The sequence below is a fragment of the Lemur catta genome, chromosome 1 (assembly GCF_020740605.2).
Source record: "Lemur catta isolate mLemCat1 chromosome 1, mLemCat1.pri, whole genome shotgun sequence".
In the NCBI taxonomy this organism is placed as follows: domain Eukaryota; kingdom Metazoa; phylum Chordata; class Mammalia; order Primates; family Lemuridae; genus Lemur; species Lemur catta.
In genome coordinates this window covers 149,574,924-149,590,084 of record NC_059128.1, presented here as the reverse complement: position 1 = coordinate 149,590,084, position 15,161 = coordinate 149,574,924, and the positions used below count along the sequence as shown (strand labels likewise).

General features: G+C 45.1%; 1 protein-coding gene and 1 long non-coding RNA gene across 2 annotated transcripts in view; both read right to left on the bottom strand.

The window, feature by feature from the left end:
- The window catches only part of OSBPL10 (oxysterol binding protein like 10), a 267,585-nt gene extending 253,996 nt beyond the window's left edge, over positions 1-13,589 (bottom strand). The window contains exon 1 of the mRNA XM_045537519.1: positions 13,192-13,589. Coding sequence (XP_045393475.1) covers positions 13,192-13,472 — 281 coding nt within the window. The 5' untranslated portion in view covers positions 13,473-13,589. The remainder of the gene's footprint in view (positions 1-13,191) is intronic.
- LOC123627974 lies at positions 622-13,129 on the bottom strand. Its single transcript, XR_006731561.1, has 3 exons — positions 13,015-13,129; positions 2,521-2,578; positions 622-938 (listed from the first exon to the last, which is right to left on the bottom strand). It is a non-coding gene; the product is annotated as an uncharacterized LOC123627974 (long non-coding RNA).
- Positions 13,590-15,161: the final 1,572 nt, after the last annotated feature.

The following is a 15,161-nucleotide window of genomic DNA, read 5'->3' as shown; positions in this document are numbered from 1 at the left end:
ACCACCAAAGACAACCTACTCTCAGAAAGAGATTCCGCCCAAGGGAGGGCTACAACATCACTAATTAAAATATGGGGGCTCCTTCTTTGAGAAGGCCACAGCTGGAGAGAAAGAGGAAGAGGGGAAAACACCAAATAATGATTATCTTGCAGTGGAACAAGCTGGTCCTGATTTACCCTGAGGCAAAGCCCTCAGTGATCTCATCTATAAAATGAGGGTGTAGAAGATCGTCAAGTTCTTCCCAGAGTAGTGGAAAGAAAATATGCTTTGGGGGCCAGGCATGGCGGCTCACGCCTGTAATCCTAGCACTCTGGGAGGTGGAGGTGGGAGGATTGCTTCAGCTCAGGAGTTCGAGACCAGCCTCATCAAGAGCAAGACCCCATCTCTACTAAAACTAGAAAGAAATTAGCCAGTGTGGTGGCACACACTTGTAGTCCCAGCTACTCAGGAAACTGAGGCAGGAGGATTGCTTGAGCCCAGGAGTTTGAGGTTGCTGTGAGCTAGGCTGACGCCACGGCACTCACTCTAGCCCGGGCAACAGAGTGAGACTCTGTCCCTGCCCCAAAAAAAGAAAGAAAAAAGAAAATACACTTTAGAGTCAGACAAATTTTGGCTCGACAATTTATTAACTATGCAACTTATGTCACTCTATGCTTCAGTTTCTTCATTTGTAAAATAGGGATTTTACCTGTATCAATTAGGGTTAGATCTGACTGTGAACAGTGGGTTACAAAAGAAGCTTATTCCTGCCCCCCTTTCTCCCCCTGCAAAAATTCCAGAGGTTACAGCCCCGGATTTGTGAGGTGGCTCTGATCCACAAAGTCCTCCGAGGCCAGGTTTCTTCTGTTTTGATGGCCTTCATCCCAGTCACCTCAAGGTTCAAGATGGCTACTGGGATTCCAGCCATCATGTCTGTATTCCAGTTTCAGGTATCGTGTCTATATTCCAAGAGGAAAGTAAAAAATAGGAAGAGTGTAAAGAAGTTTCCAAGAAATTACTATGTGACAACTCTACTTATATCTAGATTATAATCTCATGGCCATCCCTAGCTACAAATGGAAGAAGGCATACAAATATAATTTTATTTTGGACAGCCATGTGTCTAGCTAAAAACTGGGGTCCTATGACTATAGAAGAAGGAGAGAATACATAGATCTGTGACACCTCATCTCATTTTAAAGATTAAATTGGATATTTTTAATATATAAAGTATTTAATTCTTCTTGAGCCTGTCAGTAGTCACAGGGCCAGTGTTCCCCTTGTGGCAACTGAGACATTTTGTGATTTGTGGTGTCAGTGGCTTAGGAAGTGCTTCAGGAAGGGGCCTTTTATAGCCTGGTGTATCTTTTACAGTCTCATCTCTGGCCAACACCCCACATACAACCTGCATTCCAGCCATGCCAAACCTATCTCCTCCTTTCATGCTGTCAAACCTTCATACTCACAGAGCCTCCAACCAAGGAAGCCCTATGCAAGCCCTGGTCTACATGATGAACTCCTCTCTTCAACATTCTAGAAGGTCTTCCTGCACCAGGCACTTAGGTCCTACATTCCAGGTGGAGGTGATGCTCCCTCTCTCTACAACACACTCACCACTCTGGATGGTGACAGCAGCTTACAGCTAATGGTGCTTTCTGCGTCATGCCAGCCATTGTCCTTTACACACAGCTTCTCAGCTGATCCCCAAAACTCTGACACAGATACTGTATTATCCCCATTTTAAAGATAAAGAAACTGGATACAGAGAGGTTAAATAGCTTGTCCAAGGTCACTCAGGTAATAAAGAGCAGAAGCAGGATTCAAACATAGACTGTTGGACCTCAGAGTCTATACTCTTAGCACTAGGCTTCCTTGACTACTTGCATAGGGGTCTGGGTGTTATTTTAGACTAGGCATGGTCAAACCACATCCTGAAGGCTATGTCTCACCCATCACCTGGTTTGTAAATAAAGTTTTACTGGAACACAGACACACTCATGGGTTTACAATGGAAGAGTTGAGTAGTTGCCACGGAGACTATAAAGCCCACACCATCTGGTCCTTTACAGAAGACATCTGCCCACCCCTGTTAGAGACGGGTAGCTCCTTAAGACAGGGCCTGTGCATTTTCTCTCCTGTCTCCTGCTCCTCCCATGGCATTTGGTACATACACAGAAAGTGCTCAACAAATACTTGGGGTATAAATATTCCACTAGGCCTAATTACACGCAAAAAGAAGCACGTCTGGGGGATGATGCTGCCAGCTCACTCAGGCCCTGAAAAGTTTCCTGATTCTGTCCAGACTCAACAACCAAAAGGCCCAGGTAAACTGTTGCAGTGATTTTCCTTGCATTGGTACCAGCCCGCGCAGCTCTGATGGAGCAACCGCTGCAGAGACAAGTTAAAGGTCATTTGTATCTGTCACCTCACCCACTCGACTCCCCTGAACACAGGGCCTGGGCAGAGCCCCCGGTTCTATTCACACGTAGGGGGAACCTGAACCCCACCACCTCCCAGGAGGCTCCCCAACCCCCCACACACCTGATCGTGTCCTTCACTGGCCACACGGCTGACCTTGCAGATCAACACTTAAAACATCCTGGAAAAAGAATTATGAGAAACTGATGTTGATTGCCTTTCAACTCTTCTTATTTTCATCAATGTATTTATAGAAAGGAACCAAACCACACAGAAACATAAATAGTCCCCTAAAAACTACAGCACAAGTAGAAAAAAGTTATTGATGGCTCAAATACCTTCTTCGACCTTCAAAGAATAGACTTGTAACAAAAGGCCGTGGATAATGTTTCCTAATTTTATCATTATTATTGATATCATTGCACAAGACATAAACAAAGCACTTTCTTTCTGGGCTGTGACCATATTCAATCCAGCCTGGGTTATCAAAATTCAAATTCTGGATGGTTTTCTTTTTAATTCTGTCTTGGCCAGGCCCCAAATCACATCCGTGGGAGCCAGGCAGAACTGTAAAAAGCCTCCCACATTTCCGGCACAATCATTTCAACCCTCCTTTCAGGACACCAAGGCCCACATTGCTTCTTTCTTCCCAGAGTCCCCAGACAAGTATCCACGAGCAGACTGTGAGAAACCACAGGCTAAGCAGCAAATGTAGACAGCCATCCACTGGGCGAATCAAATCATTTAAGTCAACCAGGTCCTGATGCCATGGGAGGAAAGGCCGAGACACACCTGCAGACTTGCTAAGCCACCACCAATGCACCCACTAGGTTCCACAAAGCTACTCATTGGTCTGTCTAAAGTGTAAGACTCCAAGTCCACAAACTTCTGCTGAGGACCTACTATGCACCGCTCTGGGACCAGTGCCTATAGTAGCCTCACAGCAATGCTACAAGGTCAGTATCATTTCACAGACGAGGTGACCAAGACCCAAAGAGTTAAATAATTTGCTCAAGGTCAACGGGCAAAGAGGAGGCAAAGCTGGAAAGGTGAGGAGGTCTGCCCAACTTCAGCAGCCTGTGCTCCTACAGACTGACCCTCTCAGATGCAATGCCACTCACTTGAGGAAGAGGCTGTCTCCACTTTCCCGAAGTTCTCCAGGTAGCAACACGAAGTTGTCCGGGATGGGGAGCAACCCATTCACTTATACACTGCTGGTAGGAGTATGAAATGGTTCAGCCACTTTGGAAAACTGTTTGGCACTTTCTACATATGATACACCTATCCTATGACCCAGCAACTCTAATCCTAGGTATTTACCCAAAAGAAATAAAAGCATATGCCCACACAAAGACTTGCACACAAAAAGCAGCTTTGTCTGTACTAGTAAAACCTGGAAACCACCCAAATGTCCATCTACAGGTGAATAGATAGACAAATTATGGTATATCCATAGGATATAATACCAGTCAACAACAAAAAGAAATGAATTATAAACTACTGATAAGCACAGCAACATGGATAAATCTCAGGACGTTATGCTGAGCTAAATAAACCAAATTCTAAAAAGGATATTTTATATGGTTCCATTTACATGAAACCCAAGAACAGACAAAACTAATTCATGGTGATAGAAATCAGGAAGTAATTGCAGCAGAAGAGTAATTGGCTGTAATGAAGCACAAGGAAATTTCTGGGGGTAGCAGGGAGGGAGAGAATGTTCTGTTCCTTTTGGAGCCATGGTTATATGGTATAAATAATTGTCAAAACCCATCAAACAGAACACCTAAAACCTGTGCCTTTATTGCATGTTAATTATACCTTTAAAAAAAAGTCCTCAGGCTAGTAAGTCATTCTGATAATAAAATGGAACCACAGATTATTACAGGTATACTTCCAAAATTGATTCCTCAAAAATATTTAAAGAAATCCCTAAGAAACTCTAATTTGCCCATTAAAGGAAATTAGGTTTACTCACAGGCATTAGAAACAAGTTCCCTTACAATATAACCTACCTTACACTTGCCCAAGGGGTTTGTCTAGTAGGCAGCGATGAATGAGTCCACCAACTGTTCCTAACAAGCCCACTTACAGTCATGACAGCAACCTGGGTCCTCCCATGAAAGAGATGGATGTCTGTCACCACGGCAACCACTGAAGGGTGGGAAAGGTGGATGGCGAAGGAAAACAGAGATCTTAAGAACCATCTCAGAACTATGACTGTATGGGAGTCTGAATAAGGACCTCCGCCCACCCCAAGATGCCCACATCCTAGTCCCTGGAACCTGTGAATGTTGACTTATATGGCAAAGGCTTCAACATGTAGCAGAGGTGATTAAGTTAAGGGTCTTGAGATGGGAAGACTATCCTGGATTTATCTGGCAATCACAGGAGTTCTAAGAGGGAGACAGAAGGGAACTTGACACACACACAGAAGATGGCGATATAAAGACAGAGGCAAAGATGAATGATGCAGTTACAAGCCAAGGGATGCTGGCAGCCACCAGAAGCTAGAAGAAGTAAGAAATGTATTTTCCCTGAGAGTCTCCAGAGATAGAGCCAACACCTTGATTTTGGTCTAGTGCAACTGATATGAGATTTCTGGCCTTCAGAACTTTGGGAGAATAAATTTGTGTTGTTTTAAGCCACCAAGTTTGTGGTAATTTGTTATAATAGCCACAGGAAACTAATACAGACTGAAAGTCTTAAATCTAGTATTGCTTGGCCAGCAATCCATGTTCCCCCAATGTCAACTCGAACTTCTAAATAAACATTCTAATTGATAAAAGTCATATTTTTCTTAAAGGAAAACATCAGAAAATGTCTCCATTACCAAAAGTAGGCAAAGATTTCCTTAACAAGAGTCAAAAAGAACCAATCATAAAACAAAAAAAACCTGAAAAATGTGACTTCATTAATATTATCAGTTTGGGTTTATTGAGACACTAGTAAGAGATGAAATCGCAAATCACAGAGAGAAAGAAGGTATCTGTTTTCTATATAAATGGTGCTATGTAGATGTGTACATATACTCATCAAAGGACTTGTACATAGAAAATATGTAAAGATCTCTTAAAAGTGAATAAGAAGTAATCCTAGCACTCTGGGAAGCCAAGGCAGAAGGATCGCTCAAGGTCAGGAGTTCAAGACCAGCCTGAGACCTCGTCTTTACTAAAAAATAGAAAGAAATTAGCTGGACAACTAAAAATATATAGAAAAAGTTAGCCGGGCATGGTGGCGCATGCCTGTAGCCCCAGCTACTTGGGAGGCTGAGGCAGGAGGATCGCTTGAGCCCAGGAGTTTGAGGTTGCTGTGAGCTAGGCTGATGGCACGGCACTCTAGCCAGGGCAACAGAGCCTGATTCTGTCTCAAAAAAAAAAAAGTGAATAAGAAAAAGGCAGACACCCAATAGATAATGGACAAAGAACGTGAATAGCAACTCACAAAACATGACATCCAAATGGCTAATAAACACCTGAAAAGGTGCTCAACTTCATTAGCCATCAGGAAAATGCAAATTAAAATCACAATGGGACACTACCACACAACGACCAGATTAGCTAAAATGAAAACAAGAGACAATATCAAGTGTGGATGAGAATGTGGAGCACCCAGACCCCTCATACACTCCTGGTCGGGGGTGTTAATGGACACAACCACTATGGAAAACTCTCTGGAGTATCTAATAACCCAGACATTTGCAAATACTATACCCCAATATTTCCACTTCTATTCATACATCCTACAAAATGTGTTCTCCAAAACATGTGTACTAGAATGTTCACAGCAGCACTATTGGTAAGGGCCAAAAACCTCGAAGAACTCAAATATCAATCTATAACAGATATAGATGTATTCAGTGTATTTGCGATACCAAACAGCAGTGAAAACAAACAGACCATAACTATACACAGACACATGAAGGAGCATCACAAACATAATGTTAAGAGAAAAAAGCCTGACACAAAAGATCACATGGATCACAGACTATACAATAGAAAGTTCAAAGGAGGCCAAGCTACTCTTTGGTGTTGAAGTCAGAATAGTGCACACTCTATGTAGGTGGGTAGGGGGATGGGGGAAGTGGGGTGGTGCTGCTATTTCTTGATCCAGGTGTGTTCTGTTTGTGAAACTTATTGAAATACTTACACTTACGATTTGTGTACTGTTTTTCAATATATGTTAGACTTCAAATTTACCCCCAAAACTCAGTTATTCAGGGATTATATGAAAAGGCATGAGCAGCTTTCCTTTTTCTCATCATTTTCAAACTGCAAAACAGATTCAAGTTCACCTTAGGAAACAAGAAAAGAGAAAATAAAAATCACCCATCATCCCACCAACCATAGAAAACCACGGCAGCCTTTCTGGTGTAAATCTCCTCAAATACACATATACTTTAAAAGGAGGGGGAGGACAGACCCTGCAAGGAGAAGTTAATGCAAAGCAGGTGCTCAAAAAATAGTTTGAACCATAAATGAATAAATCACATTATACATTGTTTTGTAACCTAGACAACCATCCCTTTATTATTACTGTCAATGAAGCAAACTAGTGTCCCTAAAGGATTTTAGTGCACAGGCTCAAAACAACCTGGTAGACTAGACAACAAGATATGCAAACACTTCCTAAGCTCATGTAGGCAAGAATATAAAATACAGAGCAGTGATTTTCAACCCTGACACTACCAATTACCTTTAACAGAATTGGAATACTCAAAAAGCACTCATTTTAATTCAGTGTGGCTTTAAAAATTAATATATGCCCCAGTGACTTTGTTAAATAGGACAAGTGGTCCCAAAATGCTGGAGGCTAACCACCACTTCCTCAAAGTGTGTTGTTGACTGAGTCGAAAGTAAATCCTGGGTAGTTGGTCATTAACAGCCCACCTGCTTGGGTTGTGGAGGGCCCTAAGTCAGGGTGTGCATGTCACAAGAAAAGTCAGATTCCCTGACCCATAAGACAAAGACTGATGGTTGCAGACAGGAGGGCAAATGATAAACATTAACACAAGGACCAGGTAATGAGCAGGGACAGAACCAAGAATTACAATATTAATAATGACTAACATTGGCCAAACTGGAACTAAGCCCTTGTTTGATTTCTTCTCTGTTATTTATTCATTGTCTTTTTCATTCAACGATATTTACTTTACCTTTACTGTATGCCAGACTCTGTTCCCGACACTGGGGATATAGCAGTGACCAAGACAGACAAAATTCTCTGTCCTAAGGGTGCTTACATTCTAGTGCAAAGAAACCAAAAAATTGTAAAACCTGAAGGATGTCAGATGGTAGCAAGGAATATGGGGAGAAATAAAGCAGAGACAGAAGAGAAGGATTAGAGCCTGGGGAAGGGAAGCTATAAATGCTTTGTTCCAAGTTTTACATTTAAATTGACTCCTCCAAGTCAGGCATGGTGGCACACACCTGTAGTCCCAGCTACTGGGGAAGCTGAGGCAGAGGATCACTTGAGCCCAGGAGTTCAAGAACAACCTGGGCACCATAGCCAAACCCCCATCTCTAATGAACAACAATAATAAAATAAATTGATCCCTTCAAAAAGAAGTCAACATCTTCTCCCCAAAGAACTCTGCAGTAATTATGTTAATGTGGTCCCAGGGTAACCACAGCACTCAAAAATGAAAACTAAGAATTTTATGGGCCAGAAAGGGTCCATTTAAGAAAGGATAAATTAGAGATCCAATAATAGCAACTTCTTCTCAGTATCCTGTTATGCACTACTCTCTGTCCCTTATACACCAGTACTCTCCTATAGTCCCCACCTCTAACTAATGAGAAGAGTAATATTGTTTTCCCCATTTAAAAGTGAGAAAACTGATGCCCAGAGCAATTAAGAAACTGGCGCAAGGTCACACATGTGCTAATTATCGATGTCAAGATTTGAACCCAAGGTCCACTCTATTGTTCCTGCCCAAATAAATGTCTACCAGTGGCCTGAGGTCTTTTCTTTTGCCAACACTTATCTTCCTTATCCTAGTCAAGATCTTCCTTTCAATATTTTACTAAGTTCTTACAACCCCATCAATCACCAAAAGGAATTGGAGGTTGCATCCTTATTTACAGTGTCCTCTTTTCTCCAGATAACCAAAAGTTCGCCGGGCATGGTGGCTCACGCCTGTAATCCTAGCACTCTGGGAGGCCGAGGCGGGAGGATCACTCAACAACAGGAGTTCGAGACCAGCCTGAGCAAGAGTGAGACCCTGTCTCTACTAAAAATAGAAAGAAATAATCTGGACAACTAAAAATATATATAGAAAATATTAGCCGGGTGCGGTGGTGCATGCCTGTAGTCCCAACTACTCAGCAGGCTGAGGCAGGAGGATCACTTGAGCTCAGGAGTTTGAGGTTGCTGTGAGCTTGGCTGATGCCACGGCACTCACTCTAGCCTGGGCAACAAAGCAAGACTGCCTCAAAAAAAAAAAAAAAAAAAAGTCAATGGCAATGCTGACCCTCAGATATTTAAATGTAACAATTTCTAGATCCAATTAGAAATTATTTCATCAAACACATAACGTTATGAGCAACCCCAAAGTAGTTCCATTTTGGTTTGAGAGTAAAATTACCCTAAGGGCAAATGAGTGTTCATACAGCCAGTTTCTCATTAGGCATGGGCATCTCAAACTGAATATGGCCCAAACAGAACTCTGAGTTCTACCTCATCCTGCTCACAAACACGTTCCTCTCCTCTGATCCTCACCCTGGCAAACGACACCTCGACCTCCCAGACTCTTGGGCCTACAACTCAAGACTTACCCTTGGCCCCTCTTTCTCTCACCTCCACTTGCAATCCATCACAATTTCCATCCTCTCCACACTAGACCTATCCCTTCTCTTCAATTCCCCTCCCTTCCCAAGTCCAAGCCCTCAGAATCCCATAACTGGACCACTGTGATGGGCTCCTGACTGGTCTCCATGCTCCATGCTCCCCTTGAAAATCTCATCTCTTCACAGTAGCCAGAGTGAAGCAATCAGACTATGTCACCTTCCCACCTAAAATCCTTCTGGGCAACCAAAACACAGTCTGAAATTCTTATCCTAGCGCACGAGGTGCTATGTGATCTGCCTCCCCAAGTTCTTGGGGTTTACTCTCCCCCTGATTCACTCTACATGAAAACCAAAAAATGGGTGACAAGATAATGCTCTAGATTAAAATGTGCATAGCAGTAAAGACATTAGATCCACACTTGAAATTATTCCTGTAAATACTTGCCTTTATCTCATCACCCTTTATTATTATTATTTTTTTAATTTTATTAATAGAGATGGGGTCTTGCTCTTGCTCAGGCTAGTCTTGAACTCCTGAACTCAAGCGATCCTCCCGCCTCGGCCTCCCAGAGTGCTAGGATTACAGGAGTGAGCCACCGTGCCTGGCCCATCACCCTTTTTTTTAACCTTCGTACCACTTTCCACTGTATGAAATTTTTTTTGTTCATTTGTTTAGATACATTTACTCTTCAATGCCATCCTGTAAATCTATACATTATTGTATCTGAAATATTTTCTTTAAATTTCTATATTAAAAAATCAGAGAAAACCCTTAATGCATGTTTTCCTCACATTCTGATTATTTCATGAGCCCATCCAATGAATGTGAGTCAAGTCCTGATCTTACTCTCCCTGTGACCTCCCTTTACGTCAATTTAGTTTGTGTCCTGGCCCAAACTGCCTTCCTAAGGATGTTGTGAGGGGGCTGAGGGGGCCACAAATAAAGGCAGAATATGATGCTGAATATTAAAATATAAACTTTACAGCAACTTGAGGATATTCAAGAAGACACGAGGGTAAAAACTGTCAGTGGGTGATTGGTGTTAAGTCCCAGGAACCGGTCAAGAGTATTATCAATAGCACAGATGCACCTAGAACTTTATGGCTGGAGATTTATTGTTAACTGCACACAATTTATTCAAAAAAAAAACTTCCAAAGGAAGGTGGGAGGAGGCCCCAAAAGAAAGACAACATAAACCAGTTAGCCCACCTATTTATACCAAAGCATTTCCCTAGACTAGGGAAGGGTAGGCTCTTTCTATTCTTTAATTCTAAGTCTCCTCCACTACTTCATGAAAAGACGCTCCTATGGTTTTTTTGTTCACTGGAGTAGCTCCAGCTCCTAGAATAGTGTCTGGCACATAGTAGGCTGCTCAATAAATAGTCTCCAAATAAATAAATTAATTGAACAAATGAATACATTTTCAAGGTTTCTATTTTTGTCCTCTTCCCTCTCCCTTTTTACTGATCCAGTTTTCCCTTTATAACTGTGGTCCCCAACATTTTCGGCACCAGGGACCGGTTTCATGGAAAACGATTTTTCCATGGACTGGGCAGGGGTTGGGGGACAGGAGGGATGGTTTCGGGATGATTGAAGCACAGTACATTTATTGTGCAGTTTATTTCTTTTATTATTACATTGTCACTTGCTGCTCACTGATAGGGTTTTGATGAATTTTCAAGCAATTGATTTATTATGGTCTCTGTGCAGTCAAACCTCTCTGCTAATGATGATGTGTATTTGTAGCTGCTCCCCAGTGCTAGCATCACTGCCTCAGCTCCACCTCAGATCATCAGGCATTAGATTCTCATAAGAAGCACACAACCTAGATTCCTCATATGAACAGTTTACAGTGGAGTTTGAGCTCCTATGAGAATCTAATGCCACTACTGATCTGACAGGAGGCGGAGCTCAGGCGATGTGAGAGATGGGGAGTGGCTGTAAATATAGATGAAGCTTCGCTCACTCACATGCTGCTCACCTCCTGCTGTGCAGCCTTGTTCCTAACAGGCCACAGTCCAGAACCAGTATCAGCCCGGGGAATGGGGACTGCAGCGTCATAAGATCCCTAAGGAGGGGAAAGTGTGCAATCAGAGTCATCATAAATCTCCTGCAGACCACTAATGGACCTTCGGCCATAGTTCAGAGAACACAATGTGGGAAACATAAACCCTGACGCTGAGACATTAACCGTTAGAGACAATGCTTTTGGAGTCAGTGGTAGACCTGAAAAACAGTGAGTTTACATTAACGGACAGATACAAATCACAGTAAACAAACTCAATAAAGATGAGACCTCACTTAGCATGCTCAGGAGTGTACGCGGCACCACATTTCACCTAGGTACCCTGCAATCACGTACACATTGTTATTATTGTTAACTTTGCCTCTTCTCAAACTTGCCTCCGATCTAAACACCACGGTGGGTTTAAAATTATGCAAAAGAATGTTACACCAATTCCTCCTAAATCCACTCCAAAGAACAAATACTTTAATACACATTTTGGTAAAAAACTGTTCCGAAGCAAGTAAAATAACTGCAATCCAGGGTAAAAGCTCTGTTGGCCTCATAAGCCAACAGAGAATAAAAAGCATTAAAAGTGATTGGCCAATGCACCACTGACAAAATGCTGCCACTAACAAGGCACCCTAAGTTGCCGTTAACAAGACACAATTACCAAGAACTGAAATCAGAGTTAGTCATCTCGTATCTCTCTCATCCTACACACTCTACCTATTCTTTCTCAGCTTTCATGAATAGAAGAGGGAAAGGGAGAGGCAACAGTGGGCATTGGGGCTATTTTGAGAAATGAAAGGATTCAAAAGTTAAGTGCAACTTCTAACAGAGTAACAGAACTCCAAGGAAACCCAGCTGACTCGCAAAGTTCTATATCTAGAATATCAGTATAGAAACAACTCAGTTTCCCGACTTCAGAAGTCATCTTCCTCCAAGTTAAGTTTCACAAAAATAACTGCCTGATATGTCTCAGATGGAAGCAATCTGAACACTTTCACACAACCAACGGGAAGAGATAACCAAGTAATCCAGTCTACTCAGCAGAGACAAGCCAGACTTTCCACGGTGTGATTCAAATCTCATAAACATGCTGAAAAGCCTGAAGTCTATTAAGATCCAAGGGCTAATAAAGACAGGACAAAAGATCCCACCAAAGTATTGTTCTCCTCGCATGGGCATTTGTATTTCCTCCTGGCTTGTTTTTGAAAAACAAAGTGAAAAAACCGAAAAGCAAAGAGCAGTGTCACATTTGTTCCTGTCTTCCTCACTATGGCAGTCCCCACGCCACCCGCACCGCAAGTACATGTGAGCCCCTTCCCTCGGCAGCCCCTCCTTCCACGTGTCCGTAGTTAGTCTTCCCAACTGTGAGGGGACAGTGAGCAGGGAACTTCAAAGGGACCCTGAAGAGGAAATAATAATTTAAATAGCAAACTGTCAATTTTGAAAAGGGAGAATGTGTGCACGCACCCCAGGGGGACGCCGAGGATGACAAGTGGCAGGTTTTCTGTTGGTAGTGGTGTTTTTAAACACCAAAGTTTAAAATGAACTATGCTATGGAGACAATTGCTGTGATGGGACCAGACGCGCTAACGCTTTTTCAACTGGGCACAAAGCACGCCTCCTGTGCCTCCCTTTCTCAGTCATTCGGTGCGAGAAACAGCGGGCAGAGTACGGGGACCAGCACGCTCCCCGGCCACTCCAGTCCTTGCAGGTGCCAGCGCAGAAGAAAACCAGAGCTCTCGCCTCCCTCCTCGCCACTGCGGTGCGGTCTCGGGATGGGGCCACAGAACGCTCCATCCTGGGCACCCCACCTGGAGGGGAGCAGGGACGAAGGAAGGACACCGTGCGGAGGCAGCATCCCGTTCACTGGAGGGACCGTCGCGCGCCCGCGCGCGCGCGCACACACACACACACACACACACACACACACGCACACACAGCGGCGCGCAGGGAGGGGCGCGCGGTGGCGCGGGCAGCGGGCGCGTTACCTGTTCTGCCACCCCTGGAGCAGGTTAGTGTATTTGCTGAGCACGCCCTCGAGCGCCAGCTCCCTCCTGCGGCCGCCTCCCCCGGACGGGCTAGCGGCCACCGAGCCCGGACTGCTGCGGCTGCCCCCGCCGCCGAGCCCGGCCGCCGCCGACCGGCTGGAGACCCCCCGGCCCGCCAGGGAGCAGGAGGGCGAGGAGCCCGCCGAGGTGGCGCGGCTGCTGCTGCGGCTGCTGCTGTTGCTGCCCCCGCCGCCGTCTGCACCCTGGGCCGCCCTCTCCATGGTCCGTGCGCGCCCGGGACGCGGGTGCCCGCCGCGGTGGCGGCCCCGGCGCGGCGGCGGCGGCTGCTGCTACAGCTCCAGGCGCCCGGGCCGCGCGTGGCTGCTCCAAATCCCCGGGAAATGCCTGACTCATACAGGAGGAAGAGGAGGAGGAGGCAAAGGAGAGCTGGGAAGGAAGCCAACGGGGCTGGATGCAGCTGCGGCCGCCCCTCCTCGCGCTGCGGCCGGGGCCCGGCCCCTCCCTCCGCACTAGTTTCCCCGGCAAGTTCGGAGCGGGTGGCCGGTTGGGCGAGCCCTCTTCGGGTTCCTCCTCCTCCTCCTTCGTGGCCCGGGGCCGCTCAGGCCCGGGGGCGAGGGGCACTCCTGAGGGCCGATCCGCAAGGTGGGCACGCCCTAGATCCACGCCCTGCCACCCTCGCTTTGCTTCTGCCGCCCCTTCTGGGATCCGAAGGGGCAAAAGGGAATCTCTGCACGTCACTCCCCACCCCCAACTCCCCGCCGGACCTGGAGGGAGGGGCGGCCCCACCCACCGGGTCCACCCGGATATGGACCCGCCCGGCTGACACCGGCACACACGCACGCTCCCCCTCTCGGTTTCCGCACGCAAGCCTGGGCCGGACTCTGCACAGTAACCTGGAAATTAGCCTCACCGGCGAAGCGAAGTAACTGGGCTGGGAGGCCCTCCGCGTTCTTCTGCGTGTCTGCCGGGGGCGGGGCAGGTAATTCCAATAGGTAAGCTCGCCTGGGGCAATTTCAAGCAGCAGAGTTATGATAAATGCATAATGGGCACCAGGGCCTGGGCTGGAGTGAGGAGAGCGAACTCTCGAGTTCGTGCAAGTGCCTCTTTAAATTGAGCGTCCAGGGCGAATCACTGGCCTCACCCTAATCCTCTGCTCTGATGGACATGCATAACCTGGCGAGTCAAAACCTCCCCATTGTTATCATACAGCATCATGCACTTGGGAACCAGAAGCTCTGAAACCCGAAGACGGCACGAAAGGCTAGCGAAATTAACAGATATTTACAAAAACAATGAAGGATTCTCTGTGTTGGCTGTAACTTCTGCGCCCAATCCCCACTTCAAGATTTTCTGCTCTTCTACTCACTATCTCAATTGAAAGTATTGCTCTTTGGCAAAAGTAGATGCATTGCACTCTCTCCACCCACTAATACTGTTTGTGAACGTAAATATCCACAGCAATCTAGAAGTTTCAAAAATTTCTTTGAAAAAAAGCTTGAGGAGTGCAGACACACACACACACACACACACACACACACACACACACAAGAAAACTCAAAAACAAAAGATAAAAGCTGATAGGTGTTCCCTATCCAAAGGATCTACAAACCCATAAAGCAGATAAATAATTGAACAGTTTTAAAAAATTACTAAATGGAATAGAGTTGGCTCTCATGGGGGCAGTTCCCCAAACCTGACCGCTTTCTAGCTTCACATTCTACCAGAAAGATTTAAAGGTGGTTTAGCTCTAGAAATGTTCATGGAGAAGCTTCTGGGGCTGATGAGAAGTCACTGTGACCCAGGATAAATTACAATTCCTGGGGCCTACATAGTGTTAAAAAAAATTCTCAAAAAGAAACTGCATGATTTGACTTTGAAGCCAGACAGAGCTGAGTTCTAATCTATGACCTTAATCAAGTTACCTCGTTTAGCCTCAGTTTTCTCACCTG